This window comes from Girardinichthys multiradiatus, chromosome 13, assembly GCF_021462225.1.
Source record: "Girardinichthys multiradiatus isolate DD_20200921_A chromosome 13, DD_fGirMul_XY1, whole genome shotgun sequence".
Taxonomy (NCBI): domain Eukaryota; kingdom Metazoa; phylum Chordata; class Actinopteri; order Cyprinodontiformes; family Goodeidae; genus Girardinichthys; species Girardinichthys multiradiatus.
Genome location: NC_061806.1, coordinates 5,877,028 through 5,901,142, shown reverse-complemented (window position 1 = coordinate 5,901,142; position 24,115 = coordinate 5,877,028). Strand labels below are relative to the sequence as shown.

General features: G+C 40.3%; 1 protein-coding gene across 1 annotated transcript; it reads right to left on the bottom strand.

Moving 5' to 3' along the window:
- Window positions 1-249: 249 nt before the first annotated feature.
- On the bottom strand, window positions 250-18,120 carry LOC124879774 (fibroblast growth factor 4-like). Its single transcript, XM_047384498.1, has 3 exons — window positions 17,592-18,120; window positions 6,258-6,361; window positions 250-715 (listed from the first exon to the last, which is right to left on the bottom strand). Exons 1-3 carry the CDS (start codon window positions 17,878-17,880, stop codon window positions 539-541), a joined length of 570 nt encoding a protein of 189 aa, XP_047240454.1. The 5' UTR covers window positions 17,881-18,120; the 3' UTR covers window positions 250-538.
- Window positions 18,121-24,115: the final 5,995 nt, after the last annotated feature.

Here is a 24,115-nt window from a genome sequence, read left to right as displayed (position 1 = left end):
GTCTCACAGAACTGTCTTTGAAACCAACTTCACTGGAGCAAAGATTTGACACTTTTTTCCACATTTCTCTTCAGCTACTTTGCAAGCCTGTCGCAAAATAATGTGCTGCTGATGTGTGGAGAGCACAGAATCAACAAGAAGGGTGTTCTAAAACTATAGTAGTGCCATGACTGGGTTCACACTGAAAGGATCCTTGTCAAATTTGCCGTGGCCCAGAAACTATTTGAATTAGTCCTGAAGGATGTGGAGAGCTTAGTCTTATTCTGGTGGACCAAAGACAAATTAAACAAAGTGGGTGATATGGTTCTTCTAGCTACTTTTTTTTTTTAACAGTACTGAAGTTATCTGATACCTGGTATCAGATCAAAAGCTCATTAGTTTGGGAATGTGAACCAATCCATCATCATTAAATATCTTTAATTATTCACAGTGCACAATATTAGTATGTCCTTGCATATTTTGGATTATAGAGAATCCCCAGCTCTAATCTCACAGTTGTTTTGGAATCTCTGTGCTGTTGACATTTTTTTTTTTATAATTATGTCCGGGGAAGGAAGTGTGTCATAGTCATTGTGGGTGTCACACGGTTGCCTCTTTTGGTTTTCCCAATCTTGCTGAGAGCAATGTACATTCCAGGATGGGCAGCTGATTCGTAGACATTGTAGTTGTTGGCCAGGAGGTTCTCCTTGAACTTGCATTCATCTCTGTAGCTTCCCTAAGAAAATAACAGGACAGAAAAGTTTTAAACTTTCACACATGTTTTAGCTTATCTTCTACTTTTTTTCTTTAAAAACAAAAAAACAAAAAATACGACTACCCTGTCATGATGGTTGTGTTGCCATCAGTCTTACAGGCTGGACATCTTCTGTAAATGTTTGTCGATTTCTCATCAACAAATTATCCACCATGAATGGCAACCTAACTATGACTTCTGCTCACTTTGTGGAGCAGTTATGGTTGTTTTTAAAATTTAAATTTTGTTTCTGTAGTTTAGGCAGCTTCACAAGAATAATGAATCGGGAGCAGTGTGGGAACAAAGATTTGCTGTCTGACAATCTTTGTTTTATAAATATTTTGGACAGAGTAGGTAAGTCGAGCTTTTTCAGTTGGTCTTATGTATATTTTATATTTTCATTTGCTAGCTTTAAAATGCTTCTGGGTAAAAAGTAACTGAATGAAATTACAATTTGCTGTACGTTAATCTTAATAAGTTGATTCTGGTGCAACATACAAGGGTTGGACAATGAAACTGAAACACCTGTCATTTTAGTGTGGGAGGTTTCATGGCTAAATTGGACCAGCCTGGTAGCCAGTCTTCATTGATTGCACATTGCACCAGTAAGAGCAGAGTGTAAAGGTTCAATTAGCAGGGTAAGAGCACAGTTTTTCTTAAAATATTGAAATGCACACAACATTATGGGTGACATACCAGAGTTCAAAAGAGGACAAATTGTTGGTGCACGTCTTTCTGGCGCATCTGTGACCAAGACAGCAAGTCTTTGTGATGTATCAAGAGCCAGGGTAATGTCAGCATACCACCAAGAAGGACGAACCACATCCAACAGGATTAACTGTGGACGCAAGAGGAAGCTGTCTGAAAGGGATGCTCGGGTGCTAACCCGGATTGTATCCAAAAAACATAAAACCACGGCTGCCCAAATCACGGCAGAATTAAATGTGCACCTCAATTCTCCTGTTTCCACCATAACTGTCCGTTGGGAGCTCCACAGGGTCAATATACACTGCCGGGCTGCTATAGCCAAACCTTTGGTCGCTCATGCCAATGCCAAACGTCGGTTTCAATGGTGCAAGGAGCGCAAATCTTTGGCTGTGGACAATGTGAAACATGTATTGTTCTCTGACGAGTCCACCTGTACTGTTTTCCCCACATCCGGGAGAGTTACGGTGTGGAGAAGCCCCAAAGAAGCGTACCACCCAGACTGTTGCATGCCCAGAGTTAAGCATGGGGGTGGATCAGTGATGGTTTGGGTTGCCATATCATGGCATTCCCTTGGCCCAATACTTATGCTAGATGGCAAGGACTACCGAACCATTCTTGAGGACCATGTGCATCCAATGGTTCAAGCATTGTATCCTGAAGGTGGTGCCGTGTATCAGGATGACAATGCACCAATACACACAGCAAGACTGGTGAAAGATTGGTTTGATGAACATGAAAGTGAAGTTGAACATCTCTCATGGCCTGCACAGTCACCAGATCTAAATATTATTGAGCCACTTTGGGGTGTTTTGGAGGAGCGAGTCAGGAAACGTTTTCCTCCACCAGTATCACGTAGTGACCTGGCCACTATCCTGCAAGAAGAATGGCTTAAAATCCCTCTGACAGGACTTGTATATGTCATTCCCAAGACAAATTGATGTTGTATTGGCCGCAAAAGGAGACCCTACACCACAATAAGAAATTATTGTGGTCTAAAACCAGGTGTTTCAGTTTCATTGTCCAACCCCTGTTTACTGTACCAGAAGAAGAATAAACAGACACTGGTTGAATCCATGAAAGCATGGATTTCATGAAAGAGCTTTCAGTGCAATTTCTTACTAATCTGGACACAGTTCAGAAGAATCCAAACAATTCAGTGTGGTGACAGTAATTTACACACTGTTTGGACATCACAAAGTGCAGAACAAACGCACATTGTTCTTGTACAAATATGACAGTACAATCAGGCTAGAGAATTTATTACTCACATTGTAACTACAGATACAGATACCAGTTCTGATACAGCAGTCAGTCTTTTCTCTGCTTTTGTCATGAGTCTTGTTATTGGCAAATATGAATAATTGTCTAAAGACTGTTCAATTGTCTAAAGACGGCTTCAGGAGGAGCAGTGTGGTTTTCGTCCCGGCCTTGGAACACTGGACCAGCTCTATACCCTCTACAGGGTACTCGAGTGTTCATGGGAGTTTGCCCAACCGGTCCACATGTGTTTTGTGGACCTGGAGAAAGCATTCGACTGTGTCCCTCGTGATGCCCTGTGGGGGGTGCTCCAGGAGTATGGAATCGGGGGCCCTTTACTAGGGGCCATCCGATCTCTGTACAAGCGGAGCAGGAGTTTGGTTCGCATTGCTGGCACTAAGTCGGACCTGTTCCCGGTGTATGGTGGACTCCGGCAGGGCTGCCATTTGTCACCGGTCCTGTTCATAACTTTTATGGACAGGATTTCTAGGCGCAGCCAAAGGCCGGAGGGGGTCTGGTTTGGGGACCAGAGGATTTCGTCTCTTCTTTTTGCAGATGACGTGGTCATGCTGGCCCCTCTAGCCAAGACCTACAGCATGCACTGGGGCGGTTCGCAGCCGAGTGTGAAGCGGCTGGGATGAAGATCAGCTCCTCCAAGTCAGAGACCATGGTTCTCGACCGGAAAAGGGTGGCTTGTCCTCTTGAGGTTGGAGGGGAGTTCCTGCCTCAAGTGGAGAAGTTTAAGTATCTCGGGGTCTTGTTCACGAGTGAGGGAAGAATGGAGCGGGAGATCGACAGACGGATCGGTGCGGCTGCCACAGTAATGGGGGCGCTGTGCCGGTCCGTTGTGGTGAAGAGAGAGCTGAGCCGAAAAGCGAAGCTCCCGATTTACCAGTCGGTCTACATTCCTACCCTCACCTATGGCCATGAACTTTGGGTCATGACCGAAAGAACGAGATCTCAGATACAAGCGGCGGAAATGAGCTTCCTCCGTAGGGTGGCCGGGCACTCCCTTAGAGATAGGGTGAGGAGCTCGGCCATTCGGGAGGGGCTCGGAGTAGAGCCGCTACTCCTCCACATCGAGAGGAGCCAGTTCAGGTGGCTCGGGCATCTATACTGGATGCCTCCTGGACGCCTTCCTTGGGAGGTGTTTCAGGCACGTCCCATCGGGAGGAGGCCCAGGGGACGGCCGAGGACACGCTGGAGGGAGTATGTCTCTCGGCTGGCCTGGGAACGCCTTGGGCTCTCCCCGGAGGAGCTGGAGGAGGTGTCTGGGGAGAGGGATGTCTGGGCGTCTCTGCTGAGTCTGCTGCCCCCGCGACCCGGTCCCGGATAAAGCGCAAGACGACGAGTACGAGTACGAGTAGTGTTATTAATTGTTAGTTAACCATTTAGCAGAGCAACAACTGGAAACCAAGAACTAATAGGTAAAAATAATTTTACCAGACTCAAATGTCTGCTGACCTGTATACGTGTCCAAAGTCAAATGGCATTTATGAAAAATCTCAGCATTATATCACAATGTAGCAGTGAGACCACTCTGTTCAAGATACATAATGGCATATCTATATCTGTTGACAGTAAGTGGCCTGTTGTTCTGGTTCTGTTGGACCTTAAAGCAGCCTTTGATATGGTGAACCATTCTGTCATTCTGTCTCGTTGGAACCACTTTGTTGGTTTCCATAGCACTGCACTGAAGTGGTATACTTCTTATCTGACAGATAGAACCTTCTCTGTCATAATCAATAATTTATTGTGCTTCAGTGCTCCTCTACTGTGTGGGGTACCACAAGGCTCTATTCTTGGTCGCCTTTTCTTTTTTCTTTTTCTTTTCACTTTATATGCTATCACTCATGGAAATTCTAACTACGCACCAAGTGTCCTTCCACTTATGCAGATGACCTACAAATTTACTTGACTTCTGAGCCAGGTTGCAGTAATGTTCTTCTCTCTCTCCTGGACTGCATAATGACTGTCAAACAGTGGCTTATGCCTGGTTCACACGACAAGATTTAAAATTCTCAGTTGATTTTCTAAAACGGAGAGACCCCACACATCACAATAAAAATAGGTATAACAGGTTTTGTGTACAGCCACATGGCAAGCACAACACACCCCACACGATCTGATTTCGACGTCCTTCCGAGCAGACTTGATCACTCCTAACACACCACACGCTGCAGGACTATCTCATAAGATTATCTTAATAACCAACAGGATGATCGGGGCATGTGGGATGGGGAAGATTGGGTCAAAAATCTGGTTGAAAATCAGCATAAAAATCCTGCCGTGTTAGCCAGGCAGTAAAAGCTTTCTATTCCTAAATGAACAAAAGACCAAATGTATTTTATTTGGTGACAATACCACCATAGGTGTCAGAGCTTAAATTAAATAACAGTTAGAATAAATAATATTTGATCGGGAGCTCAAATTCAATAAACAAATTGACATCTTTAACTTGTCCAGAACCCGGCTGCCCATCTTTTAACCAACACCTCTAGAAGTGAGCACAACACCACCGGCCTATCCTCTTTACATTGGCTTCCTGTCCATTTTAGAATTGGTTTCAAACTTCATTGTCTGTTTCTAAAGCTCTTAACAGCCTGGCACCATCTTATTTATCTGAACTTTTACATCTTTCTGTATGTGGCAGATCCTTAAGGTTCTTTAAATCAACTTTTATTAGATGTTCTATGGACCAGGTTTAAGCATTGGGGTGACGGGGCATTTTCAGTAGCAGCACCCTGACTTTAGAAGCAACTTCCTTTAAAACTTTCGCTGCACCACCGACCCAGGTATCTTTAATTGTATCCATATGGACCAGGTTTAAGCATTGGGGTGACCGGGCATTTTCAGTAGCAGCACCCTAACTTTGGAAGCAACTTCCTTTAAAACGTTCACTCCACCACTGACCTACGTATCTTTAAATGTATGCAAATATATACTTATTTTTCAAGCAGTCTATAACTATAAAGTAGCATGGTGGCATTGTACCTATGAATCTTATGTTTCCTGTTGTCTGCTTTTATGGTTGTTTGTTTTTTTATATTTTGTGATTTTCACTGTATTTTATGTGATCTTATTGTTAAGTGCTTTGGTCACCATAGTTGGTTGTTTTAAAGCGCCATATAAATCAATAAATGAAATGATCTATAATTAACAATATAATTAATAATAAATAAATTATATAAATTATTAATAGAATTCATCTATATTTTTACCAGGGCCATGTAGTAATGTGCTGCTGCCATCTGATGATGAGTCCAAATGTTTACCAAGAAATAAAACAATCCGAAAAAAGCCCTAACATGCACGTGCTAAATTGCATACTTTACTGTTCAGTGAGATGTTACTGGTTTAAAAAAATTAAACATACAAAGCCAAAAAAAAATTTTATATCAAAAACATCTGTTTTGAAATGAAGAAAGAGTAGAATCTTGATTACAAACTCTGTCATATTGTTGATCAATATTTTATCAAACATAGGAGTGATTTAACACAGAATACACCAAAATGACAACATCTGCAGAAATACAAACAGCTAAAAACCAGATCTTACCGAACCATAGAGTTTCCCCTTGTTGCTCATGGCGATGAACAGACCACTTCTCACGCCATACAAGGTCACGACTCCTCTTTCCACAGGAGAAATTTCTATAAGGCCTAGTGTAAAACAACACATTTAAACACTTAAAAATTACAGACAAACCAAAAGTGAACACAAATAATTCTAAGGACATGTAGGCCAAACAGAATTATTTCTCCTTCACATCTAAGCACACCAAAGGCGTGTTTAATCTAATAAGCATAATTACTGAAGTACTTAAAAATTGATTTAAATTGACCCTAACCCTAATTGTGTCAGCAACAGATAACATATTAAAGTCGTTTAGTGTTGAAACCTGTAATACTGGAAGACATGGGTATGCATTAAATTTTAGTATTTCACTTAGAGGATGCACTTGTCCTTGGTGTAAATCAGCATGTTACTAGACAGAAAGCAACAGTTCTGGAACCTACACAAAACCCCTCTACTTCTTCTGTAAATGGATTATCTTTTTTGATAGTGTTGTGCTTAAATATGTGCTGTGAATCATAGGATATGTATTAACCAGATTTCATTGCCCTGCCAAAAAACCACATTCCAAATACAAACATTTCCAACATGTCTTATAACACTCCTGCTTTGTTGTCAATGTGCTCCAGTCAAACAAAATACTAAACTGTGAATGACAGAAAATGGCAACAACACTTTCATTCAATTTTCAAGTTTTCTTTAGCTTAAAATTAGCTTATTTTTAACCTAAATTCTCATTTGGTGTTTGAATAAGAGGTTTGGGTAACTTGTGTCTCGCAAATTTGAATAAGAATGTGCAGCAAATTAATGTTTCGAATTTGTATTGAGTATTTTTAAATATAGCTGGCTGTATAAATGTATAACAAAAGTTTTACCGGTGTTTCTCATCTGCACAAACAGCACTATGCAAAGTTATTTTGTTTTTCCTTTATATTTTCTGATAATTAGCTGTGATGTAGTGCAATATACAGGAAGGTGGTTTTAAAAGTAGTTTTTTAAATTAAAAATGTTTTATTAATGTTACATTTTGGTAAAGCCTCATTTGATTGCAGAACTGGTTAACCTCATGCCACATTTCAGGCTTCAAACATAAAGATATAAAAGTCTAATATTTTGTGAAGAATCAACAACAAGTGGGACACAATCGTGAAGTGGAATGAAATTTATTGGATGTGTCAAACTTTTTTAACAAATAAAAAACTGCGTGCAATATTATTCAGCCTCTTTACTTTCAGTGCAGCAAACTCACTCCAGAAGTTCAGTGAGGATCTCTGAATGATCCATTGTTGTCCCAAATGACTGATGATGATAAATAGAATCCACCTCTGTGTAATCAAGTCTCCGTATAAATGCACCTGCTCTGTGATAGTCTCAGGGTTCTGTTCAAAGCGCAGATAGCATCATGAAGACCAAGGAACACACCAGGCAGGTCCGAGATACTGTTGTGGAGAAATTTAAAGCCGGAATTGGATACAAAAAGATTTCCCGAGCTTTAAACATCCCAAGGAGCACTGTGCAAACAATCATAGTGAAATGGAAGGAGTATCAGACCACTGCAAATCTACCAAGACCCGGCCGTCCCTCTAAACCTTCATCTCGAACAAGGAGAAGACTGATCAGAGATGCAGCCAAGAGGCCCATGATCACTCTGGATGAACTGCAGAGATCTACAACTGAGGTGGGAGAGTCTGTCCATAGGACAACAATCAGTCGTACACTGCACAAATCTGGCCTTTATGGAAGAGTGGCAAGAAGAAAGCCATTTCTCAAAGATATCCATAAAAAGTCTCGTTTAAAGTTTGCCACAAGCCACCTGGGAGACACACCAAACATGTGGAAGAAGGTGCTCCCAAGATGGCCCCAAGATGTATGGGGCCAAATACAGGACCATTCTGGAAGAAAACCTGTTGAAGTCTGCAAGAGACCTGAGACTGGGATGGAGATTTATCTTCCAACAAGACAATGATCTAAAACATAAAGCCAAATCTACAATGGAATGGTTCACAAATAAACGTATTCAGGTGTTGGAATGGCCAAGTCAAAGTCCAGACCTGAATCCAATCGAGAATCTGTGGAAAGAGCTGAACACTGCTGTTCACGAACGCTCTCCATCCAACCTCACTGAGCTCGAGCTGTTTTGCAAGGAAGAATGGGCAAGAATTTCAGTCTCTCGATGTGCAAAACTGATAGAGACATACCCCAAGCGACTTGCAGCTGCAATTGCAGCAAAGGGTGGCGCTCCTTTATGTCTTTCAAACCTTCTTCACATTATTGTACCTGTCCGTACCCTCAGATCCTCCTCTTCGATCCATCTCACTGTTCTCCCCTGCCCGTCTTGTTACTATTGGGAGTTGAGCATTCAGCCGGTTTGCTCCCTAGCTCTGGAACTCACTTCCACCTGATCTCTGCAACACACACTCATTGCAACACTTCAAAACTAAACTCAAAACGTATCTGTTTAAATTAGCCTATGCATTGTGATTGTAATTTTTTCACTATTTTACTTAACCCCATTTTGTACTTATTTTATTTATTTATTTAAAATGTGTCTGTGTTATGTAAGGTGACCTTGAATGCCTTGAATGGCACCTATAAATAACATGTATTATTATTATTATTATTAAAGTATTAACGCAAGGGGGCCGAATAATATTGCACGCCCCACTTTTCAATTTTTTATTTGTTAAAAACGTTTGACACATCCAATAAATTTCATTCCACTTCACGATTGTGTCCCACTTGATGTTAATTCTTCACAAAAAATTGGAATTTTATATCTTTATGTTTGAAGCCTGAAATGTGGCAAGAGATTGACCAGTTCAAGGGGGCCGAGTACTTTCGCAAGGCACCGTAAATGGTGACCCTATATTCCTTAAGATGATGCATATACAGGGGTTGGACAATGAAACTGAAACACCTGGTTTTAGACCACAATAATTTATTAGTATGGTGTAGGGCCTCCTTTTGCGGCCAATACAGCGTCAATTCGTCTTGGGAATGACATATACAAGTCCTGCACAGTGGTCAGAGGGATTTTAAGCCATTCTTCTTGCAGGATAGTGGCCAGGTCACTACGTGATACTGGTGGAGGAAAACGTTTCCTGACTCGCTCCTCCAAAACACCCCAAAGTGGCCCAATAATATTTCGATATGGTGACTGTGCAGGCCATGGGAGATCTTCAACTTCACTTTCATGTTCATCAAACCAATCTTTCACCAGTCTTGCTATGTGTATTGGTGCACCGCCTTCAGGATACAATGTTTGAACCATTGGATGCACATGGTCCTCAAGAATGGTTCAGTAGTCCTTGGCAGTGACGCACCCATCTAGCACAAGTATTGGGCCAAGGGAATGCCATGATATGGCAGCCCAAACCATCACTGATTCACCCCCATGCTTCACTCTGGGCATGCAACAGTCAGGGTGGTACGCTTCTTTGAGGCTTCTCCACACTGTAACTCTCCCGGATGTGGGGAAAACAGTAAAGGTGGACTCACCAGAGAACAATTCCAGTCTTCACATTGTCCACAGCCCAAGATTTGCGCTCCTTGCATCATTGAAACCGACGTTTGGCATTGGCATGAGTGACCAAAGGTTTGGCTGTAGCAGCCCGGCTGTGTATATTGACCCTGTGGAGATCCCGACGGACAGTTCTGGTGGAAACAGGAGAGTTGAGGTGCACATTTAATTCTGCCGATTTGGGCAGCCGTGGTTTTATGTTTTTTGGATACAATCCGGGTTAGCACCCGAACATCCCTTTCAGACAGCTTCCTCTTGCGTCCACAGTTAATCCTGTTGGATGTGGTTCGTCCTTCTTGGTGGTATGCTGACATTACCCTGGATCCTGTGGCTCTTGATACATCACAAAGACTTGCTGTCTTGGTCACAGATGCGCCAGCAAGACGTGCACCAACAATTTGTCCTCTTTTGAACTTTGGTATGTCACCCATAATGTTGTGTCCATTTCAATATTTTGAGCAAAACTGTGCTCTTACCTTGCTAATTGAACCTTCACACTGCTCTTACTGGTGCAATGTGCAATCAATGAAGACTGGCTAACAGGCTGGTCCAAATTTGGCCTTGAAATCTCCCACACTAAAATGACAGGTGTTTCAATTTCAATTTTGCCTCTCAGACGTGTGTCTAATCAGACTTACTCCTGGAGCTTAAAAGAAGCTGGCTGCCGGACATTCAACGCCTGAGTGTTGACCTTAGCAGTACCTCTAGCCAAATAGACTACTTCTTGTTGTGTTTTTTCCAGGCTCAGAGTTTTGTGCTTACCCTGTTCTGTGCTCCCTGTTCCAAGGTTATTTGTTCAAGTTCCACCCAAGGATCTGTTGTCAACTACACAAATCTGCAACCGGAACCTTAAGGGTTCCCCTCTGGCCCCGCTGCATAAATACCTGCCGGCCCTCCACAAGCTTCGCTTGCGAACAAGGAACACCACCTAGACCTTGCCTCACACCACCCTCCCCGTCTCTGTTTCTTTTGGACTCTCAAGTAAAATTTAACACCTCATTCATCTCACCATCCTACCATCACCTTTACCTCCGCTCAGCGTGCTCCCTTTTTCCCTTCCAGTGGCTTGCTCTCTTGAATACCTCAGGCCGTTCCTGAAGTTTGCTTTATTTTCCTTCCAAAAATAAATCTGTTAAAACTTTCCATTGTCTCCTGGAACTCTCTGCATGTGGGTCCGAAAACTCCCTCAGATTATGACAGAGGCATCGTTTTGTTCTGGAACTCCGTCCTCAAAGGGGGCTCATTTTGATATGCACCACAGACCACTGGCAGAGGAGAGGCAACAGCTGTTGTTTAAAATATATACTGTTATGATGTTGTGTGAGATATTTTCTTCAAATAATACTAAACTGAGAAGCACAGGATTAAAATTAGTCAAATACAGCCCATATACTTCAAGATACCTGGATCTCTCTCATCTTTCCTTTTAGGCATTCAGCATTTTTTAGCACTGCTCGAAAAACAACACAGCTGCAATTCAAACATTACAGCAGTTTCTGAATAAAATCACATAATTTCATGCTATGTTTAGGTGATACTTTACTCACCTGGACAAGCTGGATGATTCTAAATGAAAGTTAGACTTAAAGCATTGCTTATGGTCCTATTAGTTAATCCAATAGTTATCCCACTACCTGGGGCACTCATATTCATGGTGGTTTGTCCTATGTGTCTCTGTGTTTCCCTGTGATAGACTGAACCTGTCCAGGGTGTACCCTTTCCTTGCCCAATGGTACGAGATTTGGTCTCCTGGCTTCTTCAGTTTCCCAGTACGAGAGCTATATAATCATCTTTCCCGGATCCATAACAGAGATCTTGTGTCTTGTCTTGTCTTGCTATGCAGGAGACATACCGAAAAGTTTCTTAATGGTTTTTGAAGAGAAACATGATTAAAATCACCAAAAATCAAAGTTTGGTGCATCGTGTGAGATGGACTGCAGTTTCTGCATAACATCAAATATGTTGCTGGAGGCAGAGTTGGATGAATGTACACAACTGTACTAAAGAGTTGTGGGAATTCATAGGGAAGTTAAAAGGTTGCAGTGACACAGATAATAGTTCAACATGTGGAGCACAAAAATGCTATCTTAAAGTCACAGCAGAACAGTAGTGTCTGGTTATATACAGACATACCCCATTACCTCCATTACCTCCACTTATTGGTCCAATCAGAGTGGAGCCCTGAAGCTGTCAATGAACAGATCTGTGTCTGAGTCCTATTCAGTGAGCCACGTTTCACTGAGGGCAATGATGCCGGAGTCTTGGAAATCCTTTCGTAGTGAATACTGTCCTGAGGTTCATTAAACTTATTCCTGAGGGACTGAACATTTGCCAAGATAAGAGATTAAAAGTGGAGTCCGATCAGCACCTTGTCTCCTCAGCTGAAGTCAGTTCAATTCAAAAATATTTTATGCATCCTAAAGGGAAATTAAATAAGTCTGGGACCAGCCTGTCTTCCCTGCATTATTTTCTTCATGCACTTATGCTTCCCCTCTCCGGAAAAATCTCTCAGAACAACATCTGGTATTTGTTATATGAGGTCTGACTCTTGAGCTAAAGTGGCAACATTTAGCTGCAGAGGTCTTTCTGTGGAGTACTGAATTCTGGCCTCAGTAGCAACACCGGTAACTTCACCGGCACACAGCAGGTTCACCAGCTGATTTACCAGGAACCACAGGCCTAGAAATAGGTAAAACATCCATCCGGAGCATTTAATGCATGTTACTGATGTATTTAAATAGTAAAAACTAAATTAAAACAGATAAAATAATAAAAATAGATGAAAAGAAACACAAACATTGTTAAAAATCAAGGCAGGAAAACGCCACACACCACACTATACACCCACTACTGGTTGTTTCTTGGGCATGCACCCCATCAGTCAAATTCCTTATTTGTGTGCACAAAATTGGCAAATAAATCAGCTGTAATCCAGATGGGGTTACCCTGAATTACCCCAGCAGCCCTGGAGGATCTGGGTGTAAATGCCTTTCTCCGGGGTTTTTTTCCAGAGCACCTGCGCCAACATGTCCATCTTGTGTACCCTGCTCTCTCAGTGAGGCCATTCGTTAAGATGAATGGGCTGGGCTTGAGTTCACTATCCGCCCTGCCTAGCAAACAGCCCTGTAATCTGTCAGCTTTATGCAGAAAATACAATCACGTCCTGTAAACAGCTGCTAGTACACCAGAGCAGGCTGCTACCACCCTGTCTGTATGTATAATTAATGTCCAAGAGTAGCTCATTGAAAACAAGTCTCCCTTGTTTCTTATGTTAAGAAAATTAACAAGCAACTATTAAAAGTTAACATACATAACCACAAAATTTGTAGTGACAAATACTTGGGAGTTTCACTAGACTCACAACTCATATTTAACTATTTAAAATACAATAGAAAAAATCTCAACTGATAAATTCTTCAGAAATACGTGCCATATCAAGCAGCTTTACTATATAGTCATAATCAGTGAATCGGAATGTGTTCCGGTGAGGCTTGTTTGTCAGATTTAAGTACCTTTTGAAAACAACAACCTTTAAGCAGATTTTAAATATACCTTTCATTAAGTGCACATTTCTGTGTTAAAAATAATTTTTTATTGGTATGATGTAATTTTATGATATAAAATCTTATGTTTTTATTAGTTGCCAGTGGAAAATCATCATAATTAACAGATAATAAAGGCTTGAAAACATAATTCTATGTTTATCTTTAACATCTTTAAGAGTTGTCTAAAAATGAAAACTGAAACAAGTCGGATTCGGGTTTGTTTGAATGCACTGTTGTATTCCCATTGTATCAGGTACATTAGATATAGATCTTTTAGATATATTGTATTGCTTAAATATTGTTATACTGTATATGTTTATGTTTAAAAGCTCAGCCAGGGACTGGAGTTGAGATGTGCTGTGTACCATGTTTATCTCAACTGTCCCTGAAAAATTAAATGCAATAATTAAGATCAGGTTCTTTGAGTTCTCCTGTGCATTTAAAACAATTCAGCTGTATTTATTATATAAAAACCTCCGGAAGACACAGGTAAATTTTTCAACAATCACTTGGATTAAGGAATACTCGACAAACAGACCAAAGTTTATGAGACTCAAGGGTTGTGTCTGACAGCACAGGAGCACCTCAGGGAGCACTCACCACTCTGGACACTTTAGACTCTCTTCAGAAATATTCAGCTAACTCGATGTTGTTCAGCGAACTAGATGTTGGTTGCATAAAAGGTGGATAAGAGACTAATTTCAGAGTACGGGTGGACTACTTTGTGCTGTTCCCTTAGAACAGTTATCTCATCTTAAATATGACGAAAATACAGGAGAGCATTGTGGATTTTATAAACAGGAATGTGTCAAGAACAAATATCATTGTGGGAGAAGAACTAGATGTTTAATGACCTGGGTATGTTTTTGCTTGTTTATATTCCTGTATGTATGTGTGTGTCTGTGTGTGTGTGTGTGTGTGTGTGTGTGTGCGTGTGTGTGTGTGTATGTGTGGCCTGATGGTATCCTCCAGGGCTGGGACTATTCTGTTGCCATGCTCACCAGGTGCTTTCCATCAGATCATCTTCTCCCAGCATTAGAGAAACAGAGGAGGAATGAGAAGTTCGCTACATTGTTTTTATCAACAGTGTCGTAAATCATATTATGATAGTTTCAACCTACAGGGGTCGGACAATGAAACTGAAACACCTGTCATTTTAGTGTGGGAGGTTTCATGGCTAAATTAGACCAGCCTGGTAGCCAGTCTTCATTGATTGCACAATGCACCAGTAAGAGCAGAGTGTAAAGGTTCAATTAGCAGGGTAAGAGCACAGTTTTGCTCAAAATATTGAAATGGACACAACATTATGGGTGACATACCAGAGTTAAAAAAAGGACAAATTGTTGGTGCACCTCTTGCTGGTGCATCTGTGACCAAGACAGCAAGTCTTTGTGATGTATCAAGAGCCACGGTATCCAGGGTAATGTCAGCATACCACCAAGAAGGACGAACCACATCCAACAGGATTAACTGTGGATGCAAGAGGAAGCTGTCTGAAAGGGATGTTCGGGTGAAAATGGAAAGAGAAGAAAATGGAAAACGGCAGAATTAAATGTGCACCTCAACTCTCCTGTTTCCTCCATAACTGTCCGTCGGGAGCTCCACAGGGTCAATATACACAGCCGGGCTGCTATAGCCAAACCTTTGGTTACTCATGCCAATGCCAAACGTCGGTTTCAATGGTGCAAGGAGCGCAAATCTTGGGCTGTGAACAATGTGAAACATGTATTGTTCTCTGATGAGTCCACCTTTACTGTTTTCCCCACATCCGGGAGAGTTACGGTGTGGAGAAGCCCCAAAGAAGCATTCCACCCAGACTGTTGCATGCCCAGAGTGAAGCATGGAGGTGGATCAGTGATGGTTTGGGCTGCCATATCATGGCATTCCCTTGGCCAATACTTGTGCTAGATGGGCGCGTCACTGCCAAGGACTACCGAACCATTCTTGAGGACCATGTGCATCCAATGGTTCAAACATTGTATCCTGAAGGTGGTGCCGTGTATCAGGATGACAATGCACCAATACACACAGCAAGACTGGTGAAAGATTGGTTTGATGAACATGAAAGTGAAGTTGAACATCTCCCATGGCCTGCACAGTCACCAGATCTAAATATTATTGAGCCACTTTGGGGTGTTTTGGAGGAGCGAGTCAGGAAACGTTTTCCTCCACCAGTATCACGTAGTGACCTGGCCATTATCCTGCAAGAAGAATGGCTTAAAATCCCTCTGACCACTGTGCAGGACTTGTATATGTCATTCCCAAGACGAATTGACGCAAAAGGAGGCCCTGCACCATACTAATAAATTATTGTGGTCTAAAACCAGGTGTTTCAGTTTCATTGTCCAACCCCTGTACATTCCCATTGCCTTTTTATATTATTATCTTTCCAAATCCTTCCCAGAGCCACGGCTGGAATGTACCCCCTCTGAACCATTTTCTAGGGAGCTTTACTCTTACACCCTACCTTGCTGTAGAAGCTCCTCTCAACTCTTTCATTGAACATGTGTTAGCTATCCATCACACTGGATAGCTGGTCCACTGGATATTCTCATCAGGAGATTGTCAACTCTGACTGTATCCAAAACAATCAGTTCTGCCCATGTGTTTAATAACAACACAAACCAATCAAATTCCAACCACCTGGACCACAAGGTAACATCCAACTTAAAACCTCTTAAGACTCAATCTCCAGTACTGGGGGGAGAAATTATTTGTTTTCACTTTCATTACTGTAAGCTCCCTTAGGTAAACATAAACATATGTGGTAACCACAGACATGTTAGAATCTTGGCTAAAAGCTGATATAAACAATTTCTATGAACACCAAACAGTTAAAACTATAGGCAGTTGAATCAGAAAGATCTCAGCTGTCGACCACATGGCTTCTACACACACAACTTGCATGTCTACTGAAAAAATATACATTCCAAAAATATATGTTTTGTCACAATCCACCCAGTATTTAATCAATCATCAGCAAAGGAAGAACAGAATTATCACTCGCAATTGAAAAAAACACCATAATTACTAACATAATGATTATTTAAATAGTTTGTAATTTATGAAAAAAACTCATATTGAAAATGGTATCAGTATCAGTTTATTTATGTAGGGACGATTCCAACCAATGTTGTCTCAGGGCAGTTAACAAAACCAACAGATCTAATTTCTATAAAACAATATCAGTCTATATACAGCCAGAGTCGAAGTCAGTTACATAAATTCCAATTCAGTCCTGAGGATAAAACAATGCAGTCAAGTTCAGTTATTTAGCCAGTGGGTAAAATGTTTATTGTCTAAAGAAACATGACCGATTACATGAGGTAACTGACCTTACAGCAATCCCTCCTCCTGAAGAGGTATACCAAGACAATGAACAGCTAATTGCATCAAGTCATAAACTTCACAGCAGTTCCTCATGCTGAGTATGCATGCATATCTGTGTTTTTATTAGTTAATTCTATTATATATAAATCAGTTTGGAAGGAGCATGAATGACCAGAACTCTTTAGAGCTACATCTCCTTTAAGTCTAAGATTTTACTTTCTAAATCCAATTAAGAATAAGAACACATCAATGTACAATAACCTAAACTGTTGATAAAAGAGTGAGAGATGTGCGGTAATATTATTTAGAAATTATAGACACATATTAAGAAATTACTTTATTTTAAATAAATTCAGAAACTGCAACCAGTTAATTGATCCACAATGCAATAAATCCAATTTATATTAAAATGGAAAAATGGTTCTTGATATTATTTCATTCAGAAATAGCTAATAGTCTATGAGTTCTAGAACATTACAACCAGTGTAACCCATTCAACGCTGCACAATGGTACAGACATTTTCGCCTGTGATATCACTTTAAATTAGTGATATTACTAATCACATATTTTCATTCTTCTTATAGTCACTGGGCAACAATAATGTTGCAAAAAAGGACATTTTGCTTTAAACATTATAAACTAAATATTTTCCACTACTTCTCAAGTTTCCATTTGTCATATTTTGTGAAGAGAAAACATAGTTGTAACATTTATGGAAATACATATTATTTACTGCAAGTAAAAGTTTGCATAATGTGAAGGCAAATATATATATATATATATATATATATACACATTTGCCTTTACATTATGCAAAAGAAAAAGTAGTCTATACATTGACATGCAGTCAAAGTATAGACTATACGATACATTTTGTACATTACCTTTTACATTTATTATGGAATGTCAAAAATACTTACTGTATTTATTTTCATTGTGTACTCCTGTTATCTTTCCATTTGGTAGGACCTGAATATGGAAGCCGATGCCCACGTTACAGTAAAGTCTTCTGATTCTTTTTATCCCCAGCAGGTATTGTCCATCTCTTTCTGCATCTTCCCTGTTGTTCAAAGTGTAGCTGCTGCTGTGCACCAGTGATCTGGCAGTGTGTATGCTTTGTTTGCTTCTGTTGAGTGTAAGAGTGGCATGTAAGCCACACAAAAAGATCCCATACAGGAAAAAGGAGCGCTTGGACCTTGAAAATGACATACTCTACATACCAATAACAGAAATAACACAGGTATAGCCCAATTAAATCTTCACTTATAGCCAAAAATAATGATAAAAACCAGCATATGGTCTAAAAAATGCTCCAAAGACTGCAGTTCTAAATGGTGACTTTCAGAGGGCATACTGAAACATCTCTAAACATCTAGCATTGATTGCATATAGTTTTCATTTGTATTGTGTTTTCTAATTTTGCGTTATTCTGAGGCAAATCACACAACAGTCCGGACTTATATGAGTAACAATCAGGACTTATATGCATGCTGCATTACATCACATACCACCTGCCGTCTTGTTTATCTGTGAGTCACAGGTGCTGTAAAAGTACAAATTGAAAATACATAAAATTTGTAGTGACAGAAAACAAACACAGACACGCAAGCATATTAAAGCAGTAAAAATAACAATGAAAAACACATCAATTGCTTGTGACATAAAACTAGGTGCTTCTCTAGGCCATTTAAAAAAATAAATCACATTGCCAACAATATTCACTCACCTGCCTTGACTCACATATGAACTTAAGTGACATCCAATTCTTAATCCATAGGGTTGATGTGGGTCCACTCTTTGCAGCTATCAGCTTCAACTCTTCTGGGAAGGCTGTCCACAAGTTTTAGAAGAGTGTTGATGGGAATTTTCGACCATTCTTCCAGCAGCACCTTTGTGAGGTCATAGATTGTTGGATGAGAAGATTTGGCTCAGAGTTTCCACTCTAATTCAACTTAAAGGTGTTCTATCTATTGAGGTCAGGACTGTGCATGCCAGACAAGACATTTACACCAAACTCTCTCATCCCAGTCTTGTCTATCAGATTGCCAGTCGGAGAAGTGCTATTTGTCACTCCAGAATACGCGCCTCCAGTGCTTAAGAGTCCAGTGGCGGTGGGCTTCACACTTTGGTTTTGTTTAGGGTTTGATCCAACGTGGCCTCATGCCTTGCTGCTAGCAGTCTTAGAGCTTTAGGTTCTTAAATTAGAGCTGTTATTTTAATGGGTCCATGTGTCTGAGGTTGGGTTTGATTTATATAATTTAGCATTGCTTATTTTCTAAGTTGTAATAATTTTGCATCTGTATTTCTGTATAACCTAACCCTTGTTTCCAGTTTCCTTGTATGCCTAGAAATGTAATTCTTTTTGTGGAATCAGATCTCTCTCATTGGTGTACGAACCTGAATGCCTTACTGGTGATGTACTTATTTCCTTGGGTGCAATTCCCAAGGTGGCATTGTTGACACTTTCTGGTTACCCTGATCCTGGTGGTAAAAGTGAATTTAAAGGGCAGAGCACCAAATAAACAATCCTATACGCTTCGTGCTGCTACATGTATATTTACATTCTGCTATTGGAACAGAAGGTCCAGTATAAATAGATTACATTAAATTATTAAATGATTGTCAAAGCAGGTACAAAACATCGCTCTGGTAGGCATGAGTTGTTGGATGGTTGGCATGAAATGTCCTGTGGTTGGACAACAACCAAAACTACAAAGGTACAAAATACCAAAGGACCAAAATAACCAGCATGTGATTGCCCCATAATTATGACTAGTCTTATTTTTATCATTCAGTTTTATGCATTAATATGCATCTCATGAAGCTTTATTAGCTAAATATAACCTGTACCAATTTCAGTACTAGAATTTAAAGCTTTTTTTTAATCTTAACATTAATCAAACTATTTAAAATGAATGTGAAGCATGCTATCTTAAAACCATATAAAGTTAAGTTATTTCACTGCTTTGGTGTCACTTGGCACATAATTACCATAATCACTAATAGGCCTGGCCTTGGCAAGTGTCCTTTATATTTCAGCTTGAAATGTGGCAACCTGTTGGAAAAATGTATGTAAGTTATCATTGTTTAGTTTAAATCATGTTAATGTTTGAAGTTCTACTATGGTTAAGATGATTCCTATGACTGTTTTTTTGTGTGAAAAAGTGTTTGTGGAAGGTTAAGGAATCCGGTCTGGAGTGGATCACTATCTGGGCATGACAAGCTCATACCATATATGGGAATGACTACACTTTTAGGTTGAAATCTCTGTAAGAATTGGCTGAACCGATTCCCGCTTTTTGCTTGTAGGAATGTGAGTTGTAAATAAAAGGCTGGTGTAAGGATTTTCCCATTGTGAGAAGAAAGTTGCTGTTCTGGCAGAGGACTGTCTCACCCTTGCAAGTCAAACTTACTTGGTTCACCTTGTCTTATTTTACACTTGTCTGTGTTTATCAGCTTTCTAACTCTATCACAACCCTACCGAAGTTACCTGTGGGGTACCAAACGGGTTAGTGCTTGTGGCAATCAATTTCCGTTGTTATGCTGATATTCAGCTGCATTTCTCAAATCCTGAAGAATACAATCAGTTAGGAACACCACAGGCTTGTCTTGAAGATGTAAAAACATGGATTACCTGGAAATCTGGAAAACCTTTTACCAATGGGGGGTTTTCACATGATGTCGCGGTCACGTGACCACAACTTGGGATCGCCATCTTGGGTGGTAGCTGCAGCCTGTTTTCATTGTTTTAGATGATCAGTGAAGCGAAACTCTAGACCATTCTACCATAACTATGGTGAAAACTTGCTTAATTGTGGATTGTGCTGCGCGTGGTGGTCAAGACCAATGTTCATTCTACCTTCTGCCAGCTGTGATAGAAAATCAGTGTGAGAAAACAAAAACACTGAGTACACAACGTCGACTACTGTGGCTGAATCGGATATCCAGGGTGGATTTGGATGGCTTGAACCTCACTCACAGCTGAACAAACCAATAGGCAATACATATAAATGGTAAATGGACTGAACTTATATAGTGCTTTTCCAGTCATACAGACCGCTCAAAGCGCTTTACACTAGAGCCACATTCACCCAATTGCACTCACTAACGCTCACACATTCATACACCGATACGCAGATCAGTAGGCAACTTGAGGTTAAGTGCCTTGCCCAGGGCACATTGACCTATGGCAGGAGGAAGCTGGAATCAAACCCACAACCTTCTGATTGCAAGACGACTACTCTTCCTACTGAGCCACAGTCGCCTCTTTATTTATATAGATCCACCTTGTTGATGACCGCAATTTTCTTGAGGTACATGGCCTTATCAGGAGGCTGCAACGACTCTAGATACTTATCAATGGGCGAAAAAGTATGCAGTGTTGCAATGTTGTGAAAAGCGTGAAGCAATACAGAGACACCCAAGATGAGTGGCCTGGAAGTGAGACGGGTACTTCAGTGACATCAATGAAAAGGGTCCATTGGCATAATAAACTGAATTTTACTCCACTATTTTATAGCTAGGATCAAATTGGAACATGTGTTATTGTATTTGAATTTGTTTGTATGATTGGAATTAATTGATCATACTAGTCGTCTTCTGCTTATTCTGGACAAGGTTGCGGGGGCAGCAATTTCACAGATGCCCAGACTTCCCTCTCCCCAAAATCCCATGTCATGATTGTCCTGTGATTGTGTATTAAGTTTCTTGCCTGGTCCTTTGCATTTTTCTGTTAATCATGTTAGAATTGATTTACGACCCATTCTTGTTTAGATTACTTTGTTGGATTCCGTTGAGTTAAGGGTTTTAGTTTTGATGTTTTTGTAGATCTGTTTCTTCCCTGTTTGTGTTATGTTCTTGGGTAGTTCTGCTGTTTGTTAGTATTTACTTATATTTCTGTACATTATGAGTTCTGTTAGATTCCCTGCAGTATTTCTCCAGGTCCCTGTTCTTCTATGTTAATTAGCCTTACTCTTTCAGTTGCCCAGCATTTTCTCTCTTTCCACCTGTTCCACATTTCTCCTGATTAGTTTCTCTGGTTTGTTAGTCAATTCTCCACTCTACCTCAGTATTTATACCCTCTGTGCTTTCCCCTCTGCCTCCTCCTGGTGGGATATGACTGGAACACCTCCCGAGGGAGCCAATCTTGGGGTTGGGGCTTGTCAGCAAGTGCCTGGTGGCCGGCTACTCCTTGTGGGACCTGGCTGGGCCAAGCCCAAACAAGAAACGCTAGGCTATGCCCCAGTGGGCATACCTCCTGCAGGGGAACCACGAGGAAGCGTTGCAAAGAGAAATGGACGGTGGTTAAAGGTGGAGACCTTGGCGACCTGATCCCCAGATGCTTTAACTGAATCGATCATATATTTCTATAAATAAATTGTTTTGTATATTTTGTAAAGTATATGATGCTATATGCTATATAAATAAACTTGGTTGAGCTTCTGCTAATTTTCAATACATTCTAATCCTTCATGACCTATTATGGGTAGAGCACCTAACCCTAATAAATAGCTAGATCATTGACCAAAAAATAGGGCCCTTATGCTAGTTGTAGCCAAATATCCATAAGATGTCATGTATGAGAGAAGGGTTAAAGAACAAAAAATGTCTTTAAAGACAATATCTCTTTCTATGCCACAAACATGCCACTCTGGATTTTGTGCAAGCATCAAACATGGTACATTGGAAAGTGGAAAAATAAGTTTTATTCTCTGACAAAAAAAAAGCATATTCTGGACCGTCCTGATGGGTTCCAGTGTTACTGCCAATACAAGGAGAGCCCACCGGAGATGTTTTCTGAGTGGCACAGTGGAGGAGGCTCCAACATGATCTGTGCCGACACCGTGATGGATGAGCAACTCTTAAGAGATTCTGATGTAAATTAATTTTCATTTATGTTTGGTCCAGAATATGACTCAGATGATCTAAAACAATGATGGACGCTAATGAGAAGCTAAAACAAGCATTAAGAGGGATAATGATGATCTTCAGAACAATGGACAAAAACAGAGAGAATAAGTTAATTTTGTTAGTTATGCAGAACTGAATCAGATACCATGTTTTGCCACAACATGCCTCACTGTTTTTATTTTAAATACTCCTAAATCTGACTTTAAGGTCCTTTCCTTTTAGGCATTAATACTGGTATGACCAACCTGACTGCAAAAGCAAAAATGATTCCTGTCTATTAATGTGGCAGGATTATTGAGCTGCACAAGCAAGACTGTTTGTGGTGCACCATTTCTGTCAAGGTTGGATGAAGGAACAAATATTTCAATACAAATTATTTCACAACGTTACAGCAGGTCTTTTAACTGGTTCAATGAAGCATGAACATATAATTCCAGACTCAAAATCTCTTCTCTGGCTTCCTGTAATCACATTGATTTTAAAATCTTATAGAAAACATAGACATGATTGGCTGACATTAAAGCAGGCATCACTCTGGATTGATTGTGTGAGGATGACTGGGTTTATTTATATGTGTGTGTGTGTGTGTGAGTGTATGTATCTTTTTAATAAAGATTGCATTGAATTACATTCATATTCCATTACTCTAACTCTTATTTATGCTTTTGTGCCCAAAGACTTTTGACATTGTCCTACACAACTTAAACTCCAAAAAAGCTTCGTTTGCTTATAATCTTTTATAAAAAAGAGAGCAACCTAACTCTAGGAATCAAGTTCTCATAAGATAAACAGCATTTTGTGGATTTTTGGTAAATATCAGATGATACAGTCCTCAATGTGACTAATCCTCAGCCATTTGTCATAGCCTCTTTGTTGTCTTCTCTTCCTGAACCTTACAATGAACTGCATAAACAGCTTGGTGACGCACTATGTGTCACATGACATCAACAACTGTGAACTATGTAGACATTAGGTGGAAATTTCTTGGCATGACTCAGTGTTGTTTCTTAATTTGTTTTAAGATTTTTTTTATTGTAGGAGAGTTTAGAATCCGACCTTTTAGGTGTGCAAAACCCCCATTGAGCTGCTGACAGAGGTTTTTGTTCAGAACAATGGGGTCACCATGTTGAGTTCAGTTTTGATATAATTTAGAAAAGGCTAAAGTTAAAAAACTGTCATTCAGGATTGTGATTTTCAGCACACACCATCATGCACCCCCCTAGTACATTCCTAGTTTTTCTGGACAAAACTACTATGTTCATTCAATTCAACTCAGTTTTATTTATATAGAGCCAATTCACAACACGTCATCTCAAGGCACTTTACAAAGTCAATTTAATCGAATCATACAGACTCAGGTACATACATTCCAATTAATCCTAACAATCAAACACTCAAGTCGGATTCAATTATTTATTCTGTTGGACCATTTGTTTGCTGAATATTGGACCATTTGTATGTTGCTGGACACCACTATGCCTTCCGGCGTCATCAGCCATTTTGTACCCCGGGATAGTCCGCTACTACAAATCCC